We start from the raw sequence: 21,641 nt of genomic DNA on the forward strand, positions 1-21,641 counted from the left end.
TAGCTAAACAAGCAAAATAAAAATTAAATTCCAACACCACTGAAATGTTAATTAGACTATTAACAATAATATAAAATGATACCGTAATGCACCTGTTCTTTGTCTTTGGATATTTTGAAAAAATTGATCAATAGGTGAATCGCAATGATCGCAAGCAGAGGACCGTGAGAGTTATTGAGCAGCAGCTGAACCAGTCTAAAAATCGGACACGTTAACGGAGCACTGAACTAGGCCCTCTCGGATGCCAGGTTGAAACAATATTTGTTTCAATACGACTCCTTCCAGCTGCCCACCCCTCCTTCTCCAGCAAAAAATAATTCGAAAAAACGGCTAATAAAACTCTTGAGGTGGCGTTTTTTGTTTTTTTTAGTAGGCCTACTTGGCATAAGGATAATTATGAGCTTTGATTGATATCCAGACATTTTTCTCGGAGGCACATTACTGTTCCCCACTTGTATTGGAGTGAACGGAGACATCTACTTCTGGGCTGAGGGACCCGTCCGTTCTATAATATGTCCTGGCAGAAACTTGCATCTTCCCTTTTTCCCGCCAAGATGCGCTTGGGGGAGACCAATAAAGTGTTATAGAGTGGCGAAGTCACGCCCCTTCCGGTAGAGCTCATGGGACCTATGAGATCGAAAAATATGAATGGGTGTCAATGGAGAGAAAATAATTATTTCCTGGTCCCAGTCTTTATATGCCCTGGATTACACATATGTTGTTTGTGGATTTAAATGATAATTTTTCATGCAAAGAAAACAAAAATTTTTCGTGAAGAAGTTTGATAATTTTAGGTTATATGTGAGGCCGCTTTGTGAACTACAGCTCTTCGCTGCTCTCGACGCATGATATACGTCACCACACCCGCACTTGGAACTCGGCACAGAGATGGCACATAGAGATGGCACATAACTAAAACTCCCCACATGCCCCGATTTATAGTGGTTTTCACCTCTTTCTATGCTTTAATCCTTGCCTTGAAAAAAAGTGGTGAAGTGGAGCAGAGAGATCGCCATCTCTGTGCCGAGTTCCAAGTGCGGGTGTGGTGACGTATATCATATGCGTCGAGAGCAGCGAAGAGCTGTAGCTCACAAAGCGGCCTCACATAAAACCTAAAATTATCAAACTTCTTCACGAAAATCTTTAGTTTTCTTTGCATGAAAAATTATCATTTAAATCCACAAACAACATATTTGTAATCCAGGGCATATAAAGACTGGGACCAGAAAATAATTATTTTCTCTCCATTGACACCCATTCATATTTTTCGATCTCATAGGTCCCATCAGAGAATGTCTAATATGAGACGTAGACGGGCTCTGGTCCCATGAGCTCTACCGGAAGGGGCGTGACTTCGCCACTCTATAGAACCGTCAAAGTGACTCTTAACTTGTTATATTAAGGTAAATTAAGGCAAAAAAGTTGCATAGTTCCCCTTTAATAGGTGGAGTAGGGGAGAAGTGCATCACCAAATTGAAACCCATATGAGATCACCATTACTTACAACACAATTGAAACAAAAAGGGGTTCATTTCATAGCTTCCAATCTGCGTGTCCTACGTAAGACGCAACGCTGTGGAGACGCGCTTTGCGCTTTAGCCAATCACATCTCTTCCGTCGAGGCGGTGCGCTAATCGCAGGCTTTGTTTTGGCTCAATGCAACTTCCTTCCAGTTAGGTTGACAATACGTGTCAGGCACCCGCCACTTACTTGCAAATAGTGGTGCCGAGATGATGCCTCATGAAACGTCAAAGCCTCAAATAAGCCAGATGAACCACCAAAGTGGTTCGTGCTCGAAGCTTCAAATGAGTACGCTAGGGACATCTAGTGGTGAATGAAATTATGACAACCCAACCCAAAATGTGATTTTTGCTTCGTGTGCCGATACAACATTAAATCATTTGAGAATTGAAGTAATTTCAATGATACATGTGTGTGAGTGTGTGACATTCATAAAATGGCACAGAGCTCATGCTAGAAAATAAATCATTTGGCAAAAGTGTGTCTTAACAGACGCTTTTATCCAAAGCGACTTGCTTCGGTAAATACACACATTGACACACCGACGGCAGAGTCAACCATGCAAGGCGACAGTCAGCTGTCAGGAGCAAAATGACAGGGTCACAACAACACTGAACTAGGAAGAGCTGGGGATTGAACTAGCAACCTACTGGTCACAAGTCAACTGCTCTACCTCCTGAGCTAAAGCTAAGCCGACTCACACTGCATGATAACTGAGACTTATTCCGACCAACTAGATGAAAATGCTCCCAAACAGGGGAAAACCTTCTCTTTTTGGCAAACTCCATGATGAATAATGAACGTGATGTTTCGATTGATACTTCAGAAAATGCAATGCTCAAACTACTACGATCACAGACTAGTGGTATATTGAATATACCACAAGGTTGTGATCGTATACGGGACATCTTTATAGTCAATCTCCCGCCAATACTGAACCCATATTTCGAAGCAGAAGTCCGAGGCGAAGCCTCGAACGTCACACCCTACGTCATTTCGCCAACGTGAATCCTACTCGAAGCGGAGCTTCGCTGGGGGAGGAGCCGAGATACTCGACACACGCCTCGATGCCTCGACGCAAAACGTAACATCACTACTGACAAACACAGATAGCATAAACTCAGCAAAAAGGTGAGTTTTGAGGAAACTGTAGCCATCTCTGTGTATCGCTGCATTTGACAGTTCCTTGGTTGTTGATTTCACGGGCGCTCCTTGTCAACTACTTAAAGCTAATGGTGTGAAGCTAGCCTGTCCGTAAGACTACCAAAGCATTTAAGTCTGCCTTAAGACGTCCATAGCCCTCCAATAGCCCGCCATGCATGTTCTTGATGACACACTTGGCATAATCTACGCTCGTACTACCTGGTCAAAGTGTGTATAATGCCACACGTGGGATACGATGCGATGCTATAGTGAGCTGTCTCAGTAGATCGATGGCATAATAGGAACTCCGTGTTGAAGTGTTACTGAGCAGAAATTAGATAAGCGATTGTTGGCATGAAAAGCGGCACTATAACGGATAGTAGGAAGTAAAGTTCGTAATATCCTAACGCTAACCAATGGTTGAGTCTATTCTGTATACTTAATTTCCAATTCACTGTGATTATGGTCAACTGGCTTGATCTCCTATAAATTCCCGTCCAACGTTTAGATGCATGCGTGGTAATGCCTACTTGCATGCGTGGTACTCTGTCCTACCAGTGCGACAGACGACCCTGTGGAAATGCCTCTAAGCATGAAGTGTGTGAGTGGCGGGTGCGGGCCGGGACAGGTGCCTTTATCTGAGCAAGGTGAGCCTCCTCCGGTAGCAGAGGAAATGGATCCGCTCGGGGCTGGTGCTGGAGCAGCAAGAGTTGTGCATTCTGACATGGGAGACCCCGGTATCGTCAAATCTCCCAGTGACCCCAAGAAGTACAGGTAAGCTGGTAATCAGGGCAACCAGTAACCAATCGCATCAACCACAGGGAATGGGTTTCCGTGGCAATTGTATTGATGAGGTTTATGTTGATATCGACACATGGAAGGATGGTGGCGCTAAATGCCAAATTATACCTCCGTCAAGAATACGCCGGTGCCTGAAATCACAAATTCAGCAGCACAAATCCCCCTCCCTCACCCCCAGGTACATCCAGCTGGCCAATGGCCTGCGGGCGCTGCTCATCTCAGAGCTGGAGGACGGGGAGTGGGGGGGCACGGCAGCGGAGGCTGATCGAGATTATGAGGAGGAGGAGGAGGCGACGGCGGAGCCGCGGCAGGAGGACGATGAGGGTGACTCGGGAGAGGGGACGGAGGAAGAAGAGGAAAAGGAAGAGGAGGAGGTGGACAGCGACTTTGAGGAGCTGAACGAGGAGAAGGAAGCAGGGAAGAGGGCGAGCAGTGAGAAGCAGGTACGTGTGCGTGTGTGTGTGTGTGTGTGTGTGTGCGAGTGCACGTGTGTGTTTGTCTCACTCGTGTGTGTGTGTGTGTGTGTTGTGTGTGTCCAGTCAGCAGCTGCTCTATGTATTGCCGTCGGAAGTTTCAGCGATCCGGAAGACCTAGCAGGCCTGGCCCACTTCCTAGAGCACAGTGAGTCTGTCCCTTAGAATATCACAGGTTTGACTGCAATATTTTGATAACATATGACTACCGCATCACTAATATGTAAACACATATTCAATATGATTGATTTATTGTGTTTAGTTCAGATTTAATAAATTAAACATAATTACATCCAAATGTATATATTTACACACATTTGCAAAGAGATAGAGGATTTCTGAATCAATTACTCATTAGTGAATAAGAACATGTTGACATAATTGAATTCACGAAGTAAAAATAAATAAATTGTAAACATAAGTGAGTCTGTCTGTGTCTCCTAGCTGTCTGTCGGTGTCTTCTAGCTGCCTGTCTGTGTCTCCTAGCTGTCTGTCATTCTCATTATGCGTCTGTGTTCTATTGGTCTGTATGTTTGTCCGTCTATACATCATTCAGACTGTCTATCTCTCTCTGTCTCCCTGTCCTTATGACATCTTTACTAGTGTCTGTCTCCCCCTAGTGGTGTTCATGGGCAGTGAGAAGTACCCCGCTGAGAACGGCTTTGATGCATTCCTCAAGAAGCACGGGGGCAGCGATAACGCCTCCACCGACTGTGAGAGGACCATTTTCCAGTTTGATGTCCAGAGGAAGTACTTCAGACAAGCGCTGGACAGGTCAGAGGCTAGATGATGTAGCCACGCTGATGTTCTATGGCGGTTATCTACTAACGGTGGACCGCGGCCCGGGTCCGGACCAAGTGACGGTCCTATCCGGACTAGGGATGCAAATTATCCAGTAATTCATTAATCGATAGTTGTTTCATCTTATTGATCGATGATCGATTAATTAATAAGCGGCAATTCTTCTGAGAAACTGAATTTCCCTCTGAATAGGTTCTATCTACTGTACACGTAACATAAAATGCTATCTTCCTTATGATAAAGAAAAAATTCAAATCATATTCCTTAATCAAATATTATTCTGGGCTCACTTGAGGGCAGGGAATAACATTTTGGTAGCATATCAAACATATTCTGAATAGAAAATATCAAAACATTACACAGCAGGGTGTCCGGAGGTCTTAAAAGTCTTAAAAAGTCTTAAATTAATTTTTCTAAATTGAAGGCCTTAAAAAGCCTTAAATTCGTCAAAAATGTCATATGCTGGTCTTAAATTTATAACTCGGAGGTCTTAAATTTGTCGGGGCAGGGTTATTTAATTTTTTTTCTCGCGGGACTTTTCGGGAAGGAGATGTACGAGAGGCTACTTTCTTGCTAGCTGCATATATAAACGGATGTCTGCGCGCTTGCTAGCTAGTCTGCAACAATGGGTAAATGCAAGTTCAACGTCAGTTGGCTGGAAGACGTCCGTTTCCGAGGTTGGCTACACACAGTAGCTAGCTAGCTAGCTGCTAATAACTTTAACGTTAGCATGTCGACTCGGTCTGGGAAACTCCAATTCGGATCGGAATATTTTTGGAGTAATTATAAGTTATTTGATGATCAGACACATTGTCAGGTGGTGGTGTTGGGATATTTTCGCGGAGAAAAGATCGTTTTGAGAAATGGTGTATGTTGTACAGCAGCATGTAAGTACAGATCCAAGTCTGACAGGTTCAGACTTGGATCGGGGCGAGTATCGGGGCGCAGCGCCCCTGTTCCCTTGTTTAGAAAAAACCCTGGGGTAAAAGGGGTGATGATACATAATATTTTTTAGACAATATGCAGAATCTTTTCACTTACGAATTAACACGGTCGGCTATTTTTGCCCGCACGCCACCATAGCCATATTATGGGCAACCGTGTTCCCCTTGGCTGTGATTTGAACTTTGAATTCCTCGTAGGAGTTCATAATAATTCATTGCTCGCCTTGGATGAAATACACCGCTCTTGCGTGATTTATTTTGCATAAGGGTGAGTCAAATGACGCGAGAAACGCCCCTTTTATGTGAACGAGCATTGAACCTAAAGCGGAAAACCTGGTTCAACTAATTGAATCTAAAGTGAGCGTTGTGGTACCATTTAACTGTGATTGCGAGTTGCGGCTCTGTCGAGCCAGGTTTTCCCAAGAAAGCCTGGGTATGTTCAACGAGGTTCGTGGTATACCCCCCAGGTCTTACTGAAGGCATTTATTTAATGGTGAAAATATTATTAATCAGTGGCGTAAATATCGACTTTGCAACCGGTGCAGCTGCCCGGGGGCCCAGACGCTGTCACCCCCCTCTCAACAACTCAAAACTTGGGTGCACCATAAATACGTGCTGGTGCACCCAAATAAAAAATGTAGGCGCACCAGTGCACCCAAGGAAAAAGTTAGTCTGGAGCCCTGGAGTATCGCTTTATGTTCAATAAACAGACAGATAGTAAACTTGAATGAGTCTCATTGAGTGACACACATGCTATGCTTGGGTTGTAATACAGCGGGATCCCACCCACCATCGCGGGTTTAAGGTCTTAAATTTCATTCAAGGTGGTATTAAAAAGGTCTTAAAAAGTCTTAAATTTCACTTGCTGAAACCTGCAGATACCCTGCACAGGCTACTTAAAGGTTGGGTATGGGATTTGCGAAACGCCAGCAGATTTTGAAAACACACAACTCGAATGGTCCTACCCCCTCTCCTTCAACGCTGAGTCTAACTCCACCCATTCCAAGTACATGGACGCGCAATCATGCACGAGCGCGAACACAGATGCGCGAGGGCGAGCAAGGCTAGCTAGGTTGGGGTTTAGGGTTGTCTTCTAGTGCTAGGTCCAAATGTGGATTAGCTAGTTAACTAGCTCCAGTAGCTACCGCAGGATAACAACAAACAGAAGCTTGCTCTGGGTCACGAGCTTTGAGTACGTGCGCGAAGGGGTCACGCGCGGGGAGCGGGGAGCGGGTGTGCAGTACGACTGTTTGATTGACGTACTTACTGTCCAATGCCACTCGGTGGCAAATAAGGATTAATAATGATTTCAAGTAATTTTGCAAAAATGGCCAAAAAAGAGAATTCCATACCCAACCTTTAAGATAAAAATAAATTAGGCATTCTCTCATCTGCGACATTGGAAACATTAATAGCGGCAGCATAAAAAACATACATTCCTGAATAGAAGAATACAATACTATGTAGGCTACTTTAACATGAAAATAAATAAAAGAAAATAAGGTGTCACATGTGGACTATTAGCAGGATTTATAATCCCCCCTTAAACTGGGAAATGTGACTATCACAATAACATTAATAGACCAGGACTGGACTGTCGTAGCTCTAGTTAACTTAAAATATATGCTGCCTGATGATAGTTGTGTCTGTCTTCGTAAAACAAAACAAAAACATCCCTAGTGCTCCTCATCGCATAGATAGACCTATCTATTTTTGTTCAAGAAGATCAGCATATCAACATGCTCAGGAGTAAGTCGTGTGCGCAGCCTGTTAACAGTTAGGCCAGCTGCAGTGAATACACGCTCAACTGTGATGTAACTTTCTGCAGTCAAGGAAGTCCAACAGTCTGTTGTGAGGGCCACATTCGCGGTTGCACGTTGTGTTTTCAACACGGCCTTCTTCCTGGCGTAGCTTGCTTCCACGCGGGATTGTTATGGTTGTTCTAGAGGGGATATTGTACCCTGGCTCGCTGTACTTTATTACCTCTCGAAATCTCTGTCCGTCAACAACATTTATCAGCAGCATGTCTGTAGTAACCATGTTACATATCCACTGGGTAATGCCCTCTGCTTTCGTGGAGTCACATACCCTTCGTCCCAACGCTGTGGTGATTGTAGGCTGAGAACCACTCGCTGCTTGTAGCACGGCTGAATGTGACATATTTAGGAGGTAATTCAACAAAATTGTGGACTTGTTGTAATTTAAAATACTTCCACATGCATGCATTTGGTGTCTTTGTCGTCATTAACCAACTTAAAGTGGCTCCATACTGCACTCCGTTTTGCCCTCTTCATCCTCTCACGCCTCATGCCCACTGCATCTGTCCGTTGACTGATCCCCATTGACTTTGAATGGGGACGGACGCGCAATGCATTGTGGATCCGTTCCCTCCGTCAAAAAGTGGAAAAATGTTTAACTTTTTCGGCAGCGATGGATCCGTCATCCAATCAGCTCAGCCGCGGGTAAGTGCTGCAGTGCTTTTTATCTCTCAGAAGGGAAATTGGAAAAATTTTGGCTGAAAAGGAAAAACCGTTGCAAGAACTGTCGGATCCTGTCTTGCTGGCAGATTTGGCTTTCTTAGTCGACATCACAAAGCATTTGAATGTGCTCAACATCAGTCTACAAGGGAAAGATGCAGTGGTGAGCCAGCTGTTTGCACACATCAAGGCCTTTTGAAGCAAGCTCCAGCTTTTCCAAAGACACCTGTCACAGAGGGAGACCAGCACCGCACTTTTCCCTGCGCTGCGCGAGGTCATGGACAATTTTCCAACGGGGAGATATGCAGCTATCATCGCATCTCTCTCCGCAGAGTTGAACGGGACTTTTATGGCATGGAAAAGGATATTTCACTTTTCTCATCTCCCTTCTCCGTGGACCCGGATACTGCCCACATCCGCTGCAGTTGGAGCTAATTGAACTACAGTGCCATGATGTGACAGCAGCAGCTCTCACTTACTGACTTTTTTTGTCAGCTGGAAAAAGGCAGATTCCCAGAGATGCGAACGTTTGCAAAGAGAATGCTGAGCTTGTTCGGCTCCACTTATTTGTGCGAGCAAACATTCTCTGTTATGAACTTGAACAAGAACCGCTTGAGGTCCAGACTAACTGACGCCCACCTGCGTGACATTTTACGCATCTCAACCACTGCTGTCAAACCAGACTGACCCGTGTCCTGCAATCCAGATCTCAGTATCAACCCTCTCATTAATAAACAGTAAGTTGCCTGTTTCTCCGTCATGTAAAATGTTAAATTGAAGTTTCTGAGTGGGTAAATGTAAGCTTCATGGACAAATATACTTCTTAACAGGATTCATTACCTGCTATTTTTGTCATTCAACAAATCTGAAAGAAACACTGAATTAATTTGTAGAAACTAGAACTGTAAAGCAATTAAAATATTGAATCGCATTAATGTCATAGTTAACTCGCGATTAATCGTGATTAATCACACTTTCTTTTCTATTCTAAATATCCCTTGGTTTCGTGCTGCCAGCCTTTTAGTGAGATCAGAGAGGGTTGAGAAGGACAGTAATAAAATATATTTGGTAAGATGGATATAAGAGAGACCCGCAGTGAATTCAACCCGGTCCACTTGACATCGGGGAGGTGCATGACAGTGGTAGACCTACCGTAAAACTTCAATAGCCCAGGCTTTTACTTGTTTCAATCACTGAACTTTCGAACAAAACTCTGGCTCAGCAAAGATGGGCAATACTATAACATTTATTATTGAAACCAGTATGAATATTCCTACCGTACTGCCTAAACACCAGGGGTGGGTAGTAACGCGTTACAAGTAACGCAAATGAATAAAAAAGTACTTTTTTCGGATAAAAAGTACTTTTCACGTTCCTTTTTTAAGTCTGTAATTTTACTCTTACTCAAGTAAATATTTGATTTAGAATTCTACTCTTTACTCAATTACATTTTCCATCGTGCCTTCATTAAAATGAGTATTTTGATAAACATATTATCTTCGTTGACTGTAATACAAGCGTACACGTTAGCGACGCCCGCTCCCTAGATTGCAATATTGTAGCGATTCCATTGCCGGGGAAACAGCTCACAATTACGTTGGGGCTGAGGACTCGAGCCAGACCATGCTAGGCATAGGCTGAATCGCAATTGCGTCAAAACAAATCTGTGTGGAAATTGCAATAAGTGAAAGATACAATTTCGCACGTTGAGCACACAGTGGTGTGACTCGTTTATTTAGTCAAAGAGAAAAGCCGGAAATCAAAACGTGCTGCAGGTAAACAAATCCCGCATGGGCTCTGACGTCATGAGACGCCGTAATCCTTAAAGGGACAGCGATCCCTGAACCACCAAAACAGTAAATGACATGCAGTAAACGACAGCACAATTGAAAGAACAACGCATAACAAAATACTGTAGGTGTCTCATGTTACACTCACTACATCTGATTCATTACCACTCTCTTCATCTCACACCACAAACATGACATACAAAATGTCGTGGAACAGAAACAACAACCAGAGCTATTTATAATTAAGCAATAGATCACGACAGGCTGTGGTATGTGCTCATTATACCACTGTTACGGGGGTCTCTCTCTCTCTCTCTCTCTCTCTCTCTCTCTCTCTCTCTCTCTCTCTCTCTCTCTCTCTCTCTCTCTCTCTCTCTCTCTCTCTCTCTCTCTCTCTCTCTCTCTCTCTCTCTCTCTCTCTCTCTCTCTCTCTCTCTCTCTCTCTCTCTCTCTCTCTCTCTCTCTCTCTCTCTCTCTCTCTCTCTTCCCCCCCCCCCCCCAGCCAGCCAGGTTAGTGTTTAATAGGTAACTGTTCCTACAAAGCTTTTGTCAAATTCCATGTTTAGTGTAAATTTGTTTGATGGCCTATGTTTGTTTAATGAACAATATACAATGAAGCAACTTGTGAAGAAATGTTTGAGAGTGCATCTTTCTCACACATACACACGTTAGGTCTTTTTCACTGATCCAAGCACTGCAATACAAAAATGTAAAGTAACTTGTAATTTGAGTAACTTTAAAACAAGGTACTTTTTTACTCTTACTCAAGTAGGTTTTTACAATTGGAATATTTACTTTTAATCAAGTACATTTGAAGGAAGTAATTGTACTTTTACTTGAGTATAGATTTTCAGTACTCTACCCACCTCTGCTAAACACATTACCAGGCGATCGAATAACACGCACGCGGTGGCGGATTGGTAATCGGGGAGAGTCGGCAGAATTCCCGGTGGGCTGTTAACATTCGGGGCTGTCGGGCTGATTACTGCAGGATAACAATATTGCTTTTATAAAAGTTACTTGCAGCGCTGTCCGGCAGCCTGAGCTGTGCGCCAGCAACCTCACTCACTCAACAGACTCAACACTCAAAAACTGTCGACGTCGCAACCAAGTCGATTTTGTCTAGAGGGGAGTAACTGAGCTGCCCCTCCCGAAGTGGTACAGCCCAGGTGGGCCTGGAACTGCGCTTGTTCAGAAAGACGTAACAGCTAATGGCAACATTTAACTCTTGTGCAGGCTCAAACAGAGTGACACACAAACACCACACACACTTTGATGGAGTTTTTCACCCGCTCGTATCCTTGCTTGCCCCAACAAGTTTGTGCGGCGTGCTTGTTGTTTTGTTTCCGGTGTAGCTAGATCCGGTATGGTGTTGTAGTTTTTCTAACGTGAATAGTTGTTGCTAGACGGCAGGTGAAAAAACGACAAAGTTTGCCAAGCAAAAAGAGCGGTAATCGCACGATAAAAAAATTAACGCTGTTAAAATTGGTTTGCGTTAACACTGTTAATAACACGTTAAACTGACAGCACTAGTAGAAACCTATTCTCACCTTTTGTCTTAGGGTGCACTCACACTAGGCCATCTGGCCGTGGCCGTTGGCCGTTTTCACACCTAACCGTGCTCAAATGGCCCCATTGTTCTCTGGCCTGCACTCACACTAGGCCATCTGGCCGTGGCCGTTGGCCGTCGCAACTGTGGCCTGGCCACGGTAGGCTCTTGTACATACGTCATCACGTCGTAACACGTCATCACCAAGCGTCCGCTGCATGGACCATAATAAAGTCTGCCGCCAGTCAGAGTTTTAACAACAATGGACAACAACACAGAGAACACACCAACAGTTGAACCGCTTGACGCGATGTTTACCGTTTAATGGGAAAGAAGGCTCGTCGCCTTTATTATGGCCGTGGTCGTCGCATGGACTCTACGTCATCCAGCTCAGGTTGCGTAGCCGTGCCGGCTCATTAGCATCTGTACCATAGCGGCCCGTACCGTAGCAGCACACCTCTCCCAAGTGGCCAAATTGGCCTGGCCTGGCCAGACTGGCCACACTCACACTGGCAGATTTGAGCACGGTTAGGTTTGAATACGGCCACGGCCAGATGGCCTAGTGTGAGTGCACCCTTACACTGCCACTTTAAAGAATTACAATAGGCTATTGTTGTTTGACTGTACAATTCCTGTTACTTTGTTATGGTCAAAAAGTAGTCATTTGAAATATGTCTTCTGAAATTAACCTGGACGGGCTATTTCTCACTTCTTGCTTGTGTGGTGTGATCTGGAAATGTTCGAGACCTATTGTGTTTATTTTTTTGCATGTGCATTTTTTATGGTAACATTTTTGTTAGTTTACTATTGTTCTGAGTTAATGAAATTGAAGAAAAGACAATATTTTTATTTGACTGCAATTGTTTGTAATACAGTTTATGTGAATTTGGTATGGTCAAAAAGTAGTCATGAAATCATACATGTCTTCTCAAATTAACTTGGCAGCTATTCCTCAATGCTTGTTCCTTGTGTGGTGTGATATACAAGTTGTGAAAGAGTTTTTTTCTTCTAGCATTTGTTTTGGTCAAATTGAAGTCTATTGCATATCGTCAAATAAAAATGATGAAATGCAATTAATTTGCATGTGACTTTATTATGGTCCAAAGATATGACGGGAGAGGCATTCGGCCCTCGAGGCATTTAAATTGTTCAAATATGGCCCCCTTTGAAAAAAGTTTGGACAACTTTAGTTTACCAGAAGAGCGTTTGGAATGAGAAAATGGCTTGCTCGAAAATTAGGAAAGTTGACCATAAAAAACCGACATTTTAAAGATGAATGCACTGATCAATAGATGTTCATTCTCCTGCAAGGCAGTACTAAACAGTACTTTGTATTTTATGTGTTGTAACCGTGGCGCTGGTAAAAAGCGAGAATATTAAGCGGCATTATGAATCCAAACACAGATCCCCAATAAAGTATCCCCAGAATTAAGAGCGCGGAAATGTAGGCCTCAGTAGGAGAGGTCTACGCGATTATTCACCCACTCATTTACAGGCCAGCAACGTGCAAAAGAATGCTCACTTAAGATTGCATGGATTTTGGGGCAACATAAAAAATTAATCAGTGACGTGACTGTTGTGAAGGAGTGCTTGAACGCTGCTGCCGAGACGTTACAAATAAAGCAAATCCCAATGTCAGCTGCAACGACGACCAGAAAATCCGAAATGTTATCAGATGAAGCACTGTCACAGCTTGATGCGGCTGTTCAGAGAGTCCCATGCATGCATATCCTTAGCCATTGATGAGTCTTCAGATGTAACGGATAATGCCCAGCTTTTGGTTTATGTGCGATTTTTTTTTCATCAAGACAAGAAAGAGATCTGTGAGGACCTGTTGGGTCTAACGCCACTTGAGACACACACAAGACGAGAAGATATTTATGAGGCTATTAAGGAGATGCTGTCAAAGAGGGGGATTGATCTAAAAAAGGTTGTCTCAGACACTACAGATGGGGTACCTGTTTTGCTTACTTGAAATGTAGGCCTAATGCACTTTGTTTACTTGAAATGCAGGCCTAATGTACCCGTTTTGTTTACTTGAAATGTTAATATGTGTTACTTTGTCTTACTGAAAATAAATACATCTGAAATTATAAGGAAATATGCCGGGTTGATTGCATTTGACGAAAGTAAGCTATTAGGAGGTTGTAGGTTAGAGGTTCGGGCCTTTCTTGGAAGGAATTTTTAGTAACTACCTTGTCCAATTTTAGTTGAAGACCCTTGTTCTATGGTGTAGCCAGCGGAACACAGAAAATACCGCTGGTCGTTTGATGCTAGCCGCTGTTGGCTTCTGCTAGCTGCTCAGCTTATTGGTGGTTAAAGGTTGATTCTGATATATCATGTATTCATCTTCCAGGTGGGCTCAGTTCTTCATCTGCCCTCTGATGATTGAGGACGCCATCGAGAGAGAGGTGGAGGCAGTGGACAGTGGTGAGTCTCTGTCTCTGTTCCTAATGGCTTCCTGTCCGTCCATCTTATTGGCTTCCTGTTCTTGTGATCTCCAGAGTACCAGTTGGCTCGTCCGTCAGATTCTCACCGAAAGGAGATGCTGTTCGGCAGCCTGGCCAAGCCGGGTCACCCCATGGCCAAGTTCGGCTGGGGTGAGCAGCCTAACCTCAATCTGAATAGTATATATCCGTAGAAAAAGGCCCTGATTTTATTAGTTATAGTGACACAACTTACCATTATGATGCAAAAAGTTCTGCCCAAAAACAATTTAAGGTTACTCTCTTGAAGATTCTCTTTCTGTCGACCATTAAACCCATACTGCCTCTTGTTGTTCTTCCGACAGGCAACGCCCAGACTTTAAAACAAGAGCCCAAAGAGAAACAGATCAACACCTATCAGCGGCTCAGAGATTTCTGGAAACGCTTCTACTCCGCCCACTACATGACCCTGACCGTCCAATCAAAAGGTACTATTGCCCGGTGTGATCCTGGTCGTCCAACGCTTGCCAATTAAACATTATTAGCCCTGCCCTCTGCATGAACCAAGCCGCCAAAAGGTACCTTTGCCCTATCCATCCAATCAAATGGTGCTGTCGCCCAAACCACTACATAACTCTGGTCAACTCATGGTATGTGTGTGGCTGTGTCCCAGGTGGGTGGAGTTGATTGTTCTGTGCTCTGTGTTCTGCAGAGACCCTGGACACGCTGGAGGAGTGGGTGAGGGAGATCTTTGACAAGGTGCCCAACAAGTAAGATGGGCACCGCTGTTTGTGTGTGTGTGTGTGTTTTTGTGTGAGGGATTCGGGTACGTGTTATAAGTCATCATTTAAATCTGTTACAGGTATGTGATACAGGTTTGGGTGTGTCATTCTGTGTGTTTCAGCGGTAAACCCAAGCCAGACTTCTCTCATCTCCAGGAGCCCTTCGAGACCCCAGCGTTTAACAAGATGTACAGGGGTAAGGGTCCAAACTCCGGCTAACTGTTACTAAGCAAGGCATCAGTTGCAATAAGTAATACTAGCTACTAAAATGTAATGATTTGCTGATTTTGACACTACTTATTCTTGATTGTATTACTTTGAGTATTGTTACATTTAGTTTTGTATAGTATGGTATATTGAGTTCTAAATAAATATTAACTTGTGTGTGTCCCCCCCCCCCCCCCCAGTGGTCCCGGTGAGGAAGGTGCATGGGCTCACCCTCAGCTGGGCCGTGCCCCCCCAGGCCCGTCACTACAGGTAAGTCCTGGTCCACAGGTGGCTTCAGTGGAGGATTCCTATTGGGTCTTCTGCAGAGCGATAACATCCCTGCCTGTTGTGCTGTCCTTCCATGTGTTCTCTGGCAGAGTGAAACCCCTTCACTACATCTCATGGCTGATTGGCCACGAGGGGAAGGGCAGCATCCTGTCAGTGCTCAGGAAGAAGTGAGTCATTATTTATGAAAGAGGTGTGTGTGTGTGTGTCTCTGTAATATGGCGACCAGAGCAAACGCTGCCTCACCGTCCTAAGCACGCACCCGTCGTGGCTGCCGCTGATAACGCTTGGGATGTGAATAAGTCAAAATTTTCATGGTCGAATAATCAGTGGGTGGTATGAACGAATAATCGATTAATCGATGTGTGCTGACTTTCACATGGCGGCCATGGATTATCGGCAAGAAACGCAAAAAAAAGGTTCCTACTAAGTAGTCCTGCTAATCAAATTGTCTGTTCAGCCTTCAAAACGAGAGCTGGTAAATTCTGAAAAATGCATTAAACCAATCAGAAAACGCGGTTATATGCTATAGACCAGGGCTATTCAATTGGCGGCCCCCGGGCCGGACCCAGCCCGCGGAGGAATATTTACTGGCCCTTTTAGTGAAAAAAGGGGCCGATATGAGCTGCCCTCTCTCATCTCCGCGCAGCACAGCGTAGACTTGCTCCGCAAGGCGCGCGGCCACAACAATCCTCCCCGCACGCTCCCGCTACGCTCTGCTTAGTGAGCTTTTGCATTGCTCCTCTCAACTGCTTGGCGCACTCCACTTCGAAGTTCGCGCCTAATGTTGTTTTGATGATCGTTCTGCCTGGTTGAATCAACACAATGTAGCTTTCTATTCTGAAAAAGTGAAAAGTATACTCAGAAAACCGACAATTCAATAGCGAATGGACACAGAAGTATTTGTTTGGATTTGGGAAGCCTGTGTGTTTACTCTGCAGCGAGTGTATATTGGTGTGTAAAGAACTGAGAAGGCATTTTAAGATAAATCATGCTAACTTGGACACCACTTTCCCACTGGGCTCTGATGCTCGCCGCCAGAAGATTTTGGGGCTAACTTCATGCTATGAACAGAGACGCCGAACCCTAACCGATGTTCAGAACAAGAGAGAGCAACATCAGCATCACTACGAGTCGCCTGGACATTAGGCAAAAATAAAAGGCAGTTTACAGATGCTGAGACCGTCAAAGAGTGTATGCTTGCATCGATCGAGGAGGTGGATACAGATGAGAAAACCCGAAACAGCGTGATTGATTCAATCAAGAAAATTCCCATCTCTGACACGTCAACATCAAGGATAGTAGAAACCCTTGCATCGGATGTTTTTGAGACTCTTTTGGACAAACTCAAAAAAGCGGAGGTGATGTCGCTAGCTGTTGATGAATCAACCGACAGCAGCGATGTAGCACAGCTGTGCCTCTATGTTAAATCTTTTGATGGCGAGTGCTTTTGTGAGGGTCTACTTGGATTAATTCCACTGGACACATGACAGGTGTGAAAAAGTAATTTCATTCTTCAGAGAGAACCAGTTGGGGTTGGAGCGTATCAATATGCTGGTTACGGACGGTGCGCCAGCGATTGTCGGGCAGGACACGGGGACTGTCCGCTAGGTTGGCAGCACTGGTGTAGTCCAGGGTATACGTGGGTGTACGGCGTATACCCACTTATTATTCAGTCAGCATTGCGTATACCCACTTCTAAATTCCCCCAGATGCGCACCATTCAGTTGTATCTGCAAGCCAAATTGCCCACTTTTTCCTGTGCGTTCACACCAAACGCGACGGGGCAACAAGATCCCTGTGAGGGACCGGCGTGGTCGCCCCACGTATCTGGGATACGGCCAACTGGAAATTTCGAGTGTGGGAAAAAATGAGGGCAATGGACTGAGGACTAAGAACAGTGAAGTTTAATTCTCATTAAAACATTCACAAAAAAATAGAGCAATGTTCCAAAAGCAAAGGAAATGGCTGCATCAGTCAGCAAACAAAACTCAGATAACAAAACATAGCATAACCTAATCAAAACATAAGTCTTTCGTACTGTACCGTTCTCACGTCAAGCCAGCACCACCTTTAGCCCCAAACACCAAATGAGAAAGCCCTTAAATAGGGAAATGGCAATTGGACCAATCACGGCCGTATGGGCCAGACCATTAGTTGGAGGAACATTATTTACCTAAAGCTACCAATCCATCATAACTGAACAGAAAGTACATTGTGTGAATACTAAATAAACATGACACTAAATAAACAATCCACAAATACATATATACCCACACCCTGTGCACAACCTAAAGATATTTACAAAACAGCTGTTTCTATCAACACCCCCCTGGGCTATTCCCTGATACCCTGATCCTAAGCTCCCTTACCACACTGCCCCTTACCGGGACGGAAGACCAATTTTAAACCAGCCCAATATAATAAATATATATATATACACACAATATAATAATAATAATATTAATAATAATAATAATAATTTCTCTAATGCGAGAGAATGAGAAGGGGGAGGATTTCACCTTCTCACAATCCCATACAAAGTGAACGTAGCGACGCGTATCGGGCGAATTTTTCATGAGAGAAAACCGGCGTTTCATTTGTCGCGCCACACTTTCGCCGTGGAAAGGCGAGCGTGTTCATGAGGATATGTGGCGCGACAAATTCGCTCGAGTTGAAATATTTCAACTTTGACGCGAATTTCGCGTGATGACAGCCAATCAGCCATTCAACAGCGTGGCCACTGAGTGACATGTGTAACCTAACAGCCAATCACCGTTCAACCGTCAAACTCAGTGCAGTGCAGTCCGGGGTGAACTGCAGCATGGAGGAGAAAGTGATTGTTGCCGTTTGCGACTCCCGGAGCTCTATATATAATAGTATATAATATAATTGTATACATAATATCACGGCCAAAAGCTCTGTGCGCCTCCAGATGGCCGTAGCGCAGGGAGCTCTCATAGGGATTTGGCTTCTGGGGGGTTGTTTACCGGCGTTGCTATGGTTTCTAGTCTTGTGTGTTCCAACGGTTTATTAGGTAGGCCCATCTAATAAATCTCTTTGTAATCAATACTTCATTCACTGCCTCTTCGAGGTGTCCATTATCAGGAATTAATGGACTTCACGGAGGCAACCGTCATCCAATGCGCGACGGACGATTCGTCGTCCATTAATTCCTGATAATGGAGACCTCGTCTGGCATCATCCCTTACTTATGCTTGTGTATTGTGTATATTGTTTTTTTGTATATGATTAATAATAATAAAGCTAATATTGCGACAGAACAAACATTAGTTCCGTCTGTTATTTTTTGTTTATTTGAATGGGAAAAAATGTTAAGGTTCCAATGGCATGCTACTTTATGGATGCTTTCATATCGATCTTATTGGGCCCCTAACACAGTATTTGAACACTTTCCCGACATTCAGCCGTGGTGCAGAATTACAGCCACTACGAGCGAGTCTCACATTGAGCTTTCCCCAACAGTGCAGTTTCGGTGTCCGTAGCTTTAATGCAAATGAGGAGGAGAGAGGCGGGTCAAGGAGGAGGGTGGGGGTGTGACCCTGAGCAGCTTGCTGCCATGGAACCATGCGCTGTTTACAGTGGATGTATCGCAATGGCGAGGCGCACACAGCCTTTGGCCGTGATCTTTAAATATTCGGGAGTCCTGGAGCTCTATATCTATATAATATCATATGATGCATAGATATCTATATCTTATCATATATATTATCATGGCCAAAAGCTGTGTGCGCCTCCCAGACGATATTATGGATCTCAAACGACTGCGTCAGGTTCTCAGAGTTCTTCCACGTCCACATCAATCTGAAGTAGACTGAACGACGACATGGAGGAGAAAGGGATTGTTGCCCACGATTTTCTCCCGCCGGAGCCTTGCCGCCTTGGCAGCGGGCAGCGCTTAGGCACCACCGCCTCCTGCAGAGGGCAGCGGTCAACGCTGAGGGGGTGGTCCCTCGGCAGCAGGCAGCGAGAAGCAGGGCTCAAGCGGGAGACAAGCACGGGCAACAATCCCTTTCTCCTCCATGTCTTGGTTCATGTACTTCAGGGAGTCAAAGCCAAAGTTCCTTTCCCCCAATTCCTTCTCAACAATGGCTGAGATATCCCCCACTACGAGTCTCGTTGTGGAAATACCAGCGACGAGAGTCCGACGTGTTATGCGCCATAAAACCAACAGCAGAACGGTTATCCAAATTATGAAATGTAGGCCTACAACACTTGCATTACAGTCCTGGAGCTCTACATCTAAATAATATCATATAGCCTAATAGGCCTACATATCATAACGCCTATTATCACGGCCAAAAGCTTTGTGCGCCTCCAGACGATATTATGGGTCACAAACAACTGCGTCTGGTTCTCCGACGTCTCTGGTTCTTCCACTTCCACTTATTTAATTCCACATAGACTGAACCGCCTCCTGCCCGCTGTCACCTGTCGGTTATCTGGGCGGGCAAGGGAGAGGAAGGGGTGGTAGCTTGGCCCCTTATGACGACATATGGGGCTACATTCCAAATCAGCGCGCCTCAGCTTCCATTTTTTCAAAGGCAAGCAAGATTTCAGAAAACCTCATAAAGTGAGATTTTCATGCCATGATGGGACCTTTGTTAAAAAGGTCCAAATGTTAAAAATCGGCTTTGACCCTCAGGAACCAATCATCGAATATTCTGACCCATCCCTAGATAACGCAGGAAAGTAAACGTTGTGGATTTATTATGGAAGTGATCAAACTACTGTTCGCGATGTGCATAATCATCACTTTAAAGTTGGCGTTTTAACCCGCATTACTCACTGGTAGAATCAGGCAACAAAGTTGGTGCGTTCATGACCTGGCGCAGATGGCAGCAGGACGGCCTGACTTTCCGTGTACACCCGACTTCTGCCCCCTGACGAGTGGACATTATTCCAGCATGAAGAGAGGACGTTCAGGAAAAGTTTGGATACAAAGCAATTGGAAGAGAACTGGGCTTCGACTTCGCAGGTGAAACACCGACAAATGGATCAACCGTATCTTCTCTCCGTATCATCTACCAAACTCTCCCCGACACCCGGCTTCCGGACTCCCTCCAAGAGTGGATAGCGACGCAGTTACGCTTCATTCGGAATGTCATACAACCGCAGCAAACCAACAAAAGCACAGAACGTCAGCACCCGATACAGGTGGGAAGAATAAAAAATCTTATATATGGCTACAAAGCAGATCAAAAGCAATTGGTATAGTTCTAAACAGTAGCACGTACCCAAATCCAATCCCCGCAGTAAGTAATATGGATTTGGTCCATAAATATCAGACCGATAAATGCGGCAAAGTAGATCATGTCCAACTTCAGGACGCAACGTGGCAATCCCAAATTATCATTGACCCCCCCCCCCAGGCTGCGAGCTTCATATGCAGGCCTTCACAGAGACAGAGGTATAAAAAGTCATAACCTCCCTCCCCAATAATAAGGCTAGTGGCTCCGATGTAGTAACTTACGAGACATTAAAGGCCACGATGCAAGTCTCATGCACATATATTTAATGTGTGCCTACTGAACGGTAAAGTTCCTGAATCATGGAAAGGGGCTTTCATACATAGAATCCCTAAAAAATGACAACAACCCTTTACATGGATCCGTTTACATGATGAGACATTTCATCGTTGCCGACAGTCTATAAAGTTTTTACAAAATGCCTACTTGCACGCATTCTACCATGGCTTACAGAAAACGAAATACTCTCCCCAAGTCAAAAGGACTACATCAGCCGGCAAGGGATGAATGATACACGCCTTCTGCCTAAAGACCGATATAGATGTTTTCAAGCATGACTCAAGCAAGTTTTATGCTGTTTTTTCGGCACTCTACCACACAGTGTCATGCTATACACACTGAAAGAGATAAATCTTCCCCAAGCCAACACTGAAATAATTGTTGATGTATACAGAGCATCTTTCCTCCAGGTTATTTAAAAGAACACCATATCCGACCTAATACCGCTACAAATTGGAATTAAAATAGGGTGCCCATTAGGGATGGGCGATATGGACCAAAAGTCATATCTCGATATCTTCAAGCAGAATATCGATTTAAGATAAATATCGATATTTGTCGAGGGGGGGGGGGGGGGATTTGATACTCCGCACGCAGATTTGATATTACTATTTCTACCGTTCGGAATTTAATACAGTTTGATGGTTGAATAAACCGTGGACTAGACACTGCCTCCGCCTCGTATTTGAGAACATTATAATATATAACATCACGGCCAAAAGCTTTGTGCGCCTCCTAAATATTATGAAGTTGCATGTCATGTCCCATGACATGCTATTTTATGTATTCTTTAATATAGGTATTAGTGGGCAACTAACACAGTATTCAAAGACGTTCCCGAAATTCTGCCGTTGTGCAGAGTTACAGCCACTCCGAGCCAGTCGCACATTAAG

General features: G+C 44.4%; 1 protein-coding gene across 2 annotated transcripts in view; it reads left to right on the forward strand.

The window, feature by feature from the left end:
- Nucleotides 1–2,448: 2,448 nt before the first annotated feature.
- LOC130393796 (nardilysin-like) overlaps nt 2,449–21,641 on the forward strand; it is a 55,741-nt gene continuing 36,548 nt past the window's right edge. The window contains exons 1-12 of one of the 2 annotated variants that reach the window (XM_056604529.1): nt 2,449–2,652; nt 3,223–3,438; nt 3,644–3,908; nt 4,005–4,086; nt 4,559–4,712; nt 13,856–13,929; nt 14,004–14,099; nt 14,291–14,413; nt 14,638–14,695; nt 14,830–14,903; nt 15,115–15,184; nt 15,292–15,369. In XM_056604529.1, coding sequence (XP_056460504.1) covers nt 3,245–3,438; nt 3,644–3,908; nt 4,005–4,086; nt 4,559–4,712; nt 13,856–13,929; nt 14,004–14,099; nt 14,291–14,413; nt 14,638–14,695; nt 14,830–14,903; nt 15,115–15,184; nt 15,292–15,369 — 1,268 coding nt within the window. In that variant the 5' untranslated portion in view covers nt 2,449–2,652; nt 3,223–3,244. Of the gene's footprint in view, nt 3,439–3,643; nt 3,909–4,004; nt 4,087–4,558; nt 4,713–13,855; nt 13,930–14,003; nt 14,100–14,290; nt 14,414–14,637; nt 14,696–14,829; nt 14,904–15,114; nt 15,185–15,291; nt 15,370–21,641 lie in introns of both variants that reach the window. The other variant, XM_056604530.1, reaches the window with a different exon arrangement.

The sequence above is a fragment of the Gadus chalcogrammus genome, chromosome 12 (assembly GCF_026213295.1).
Source record: "Gadus chalcogrammus isolate NIFS_2021 chromosome 12, NIFS_Gcha_1.0, whole genome shotgun sequence".
NCBI classification, from domain to species: Eukaryota; Metazoa; Chordata; class Actinopteri; order Gadiformes; family Gadidae; genus Gadus; species Gadus chalcogrammus.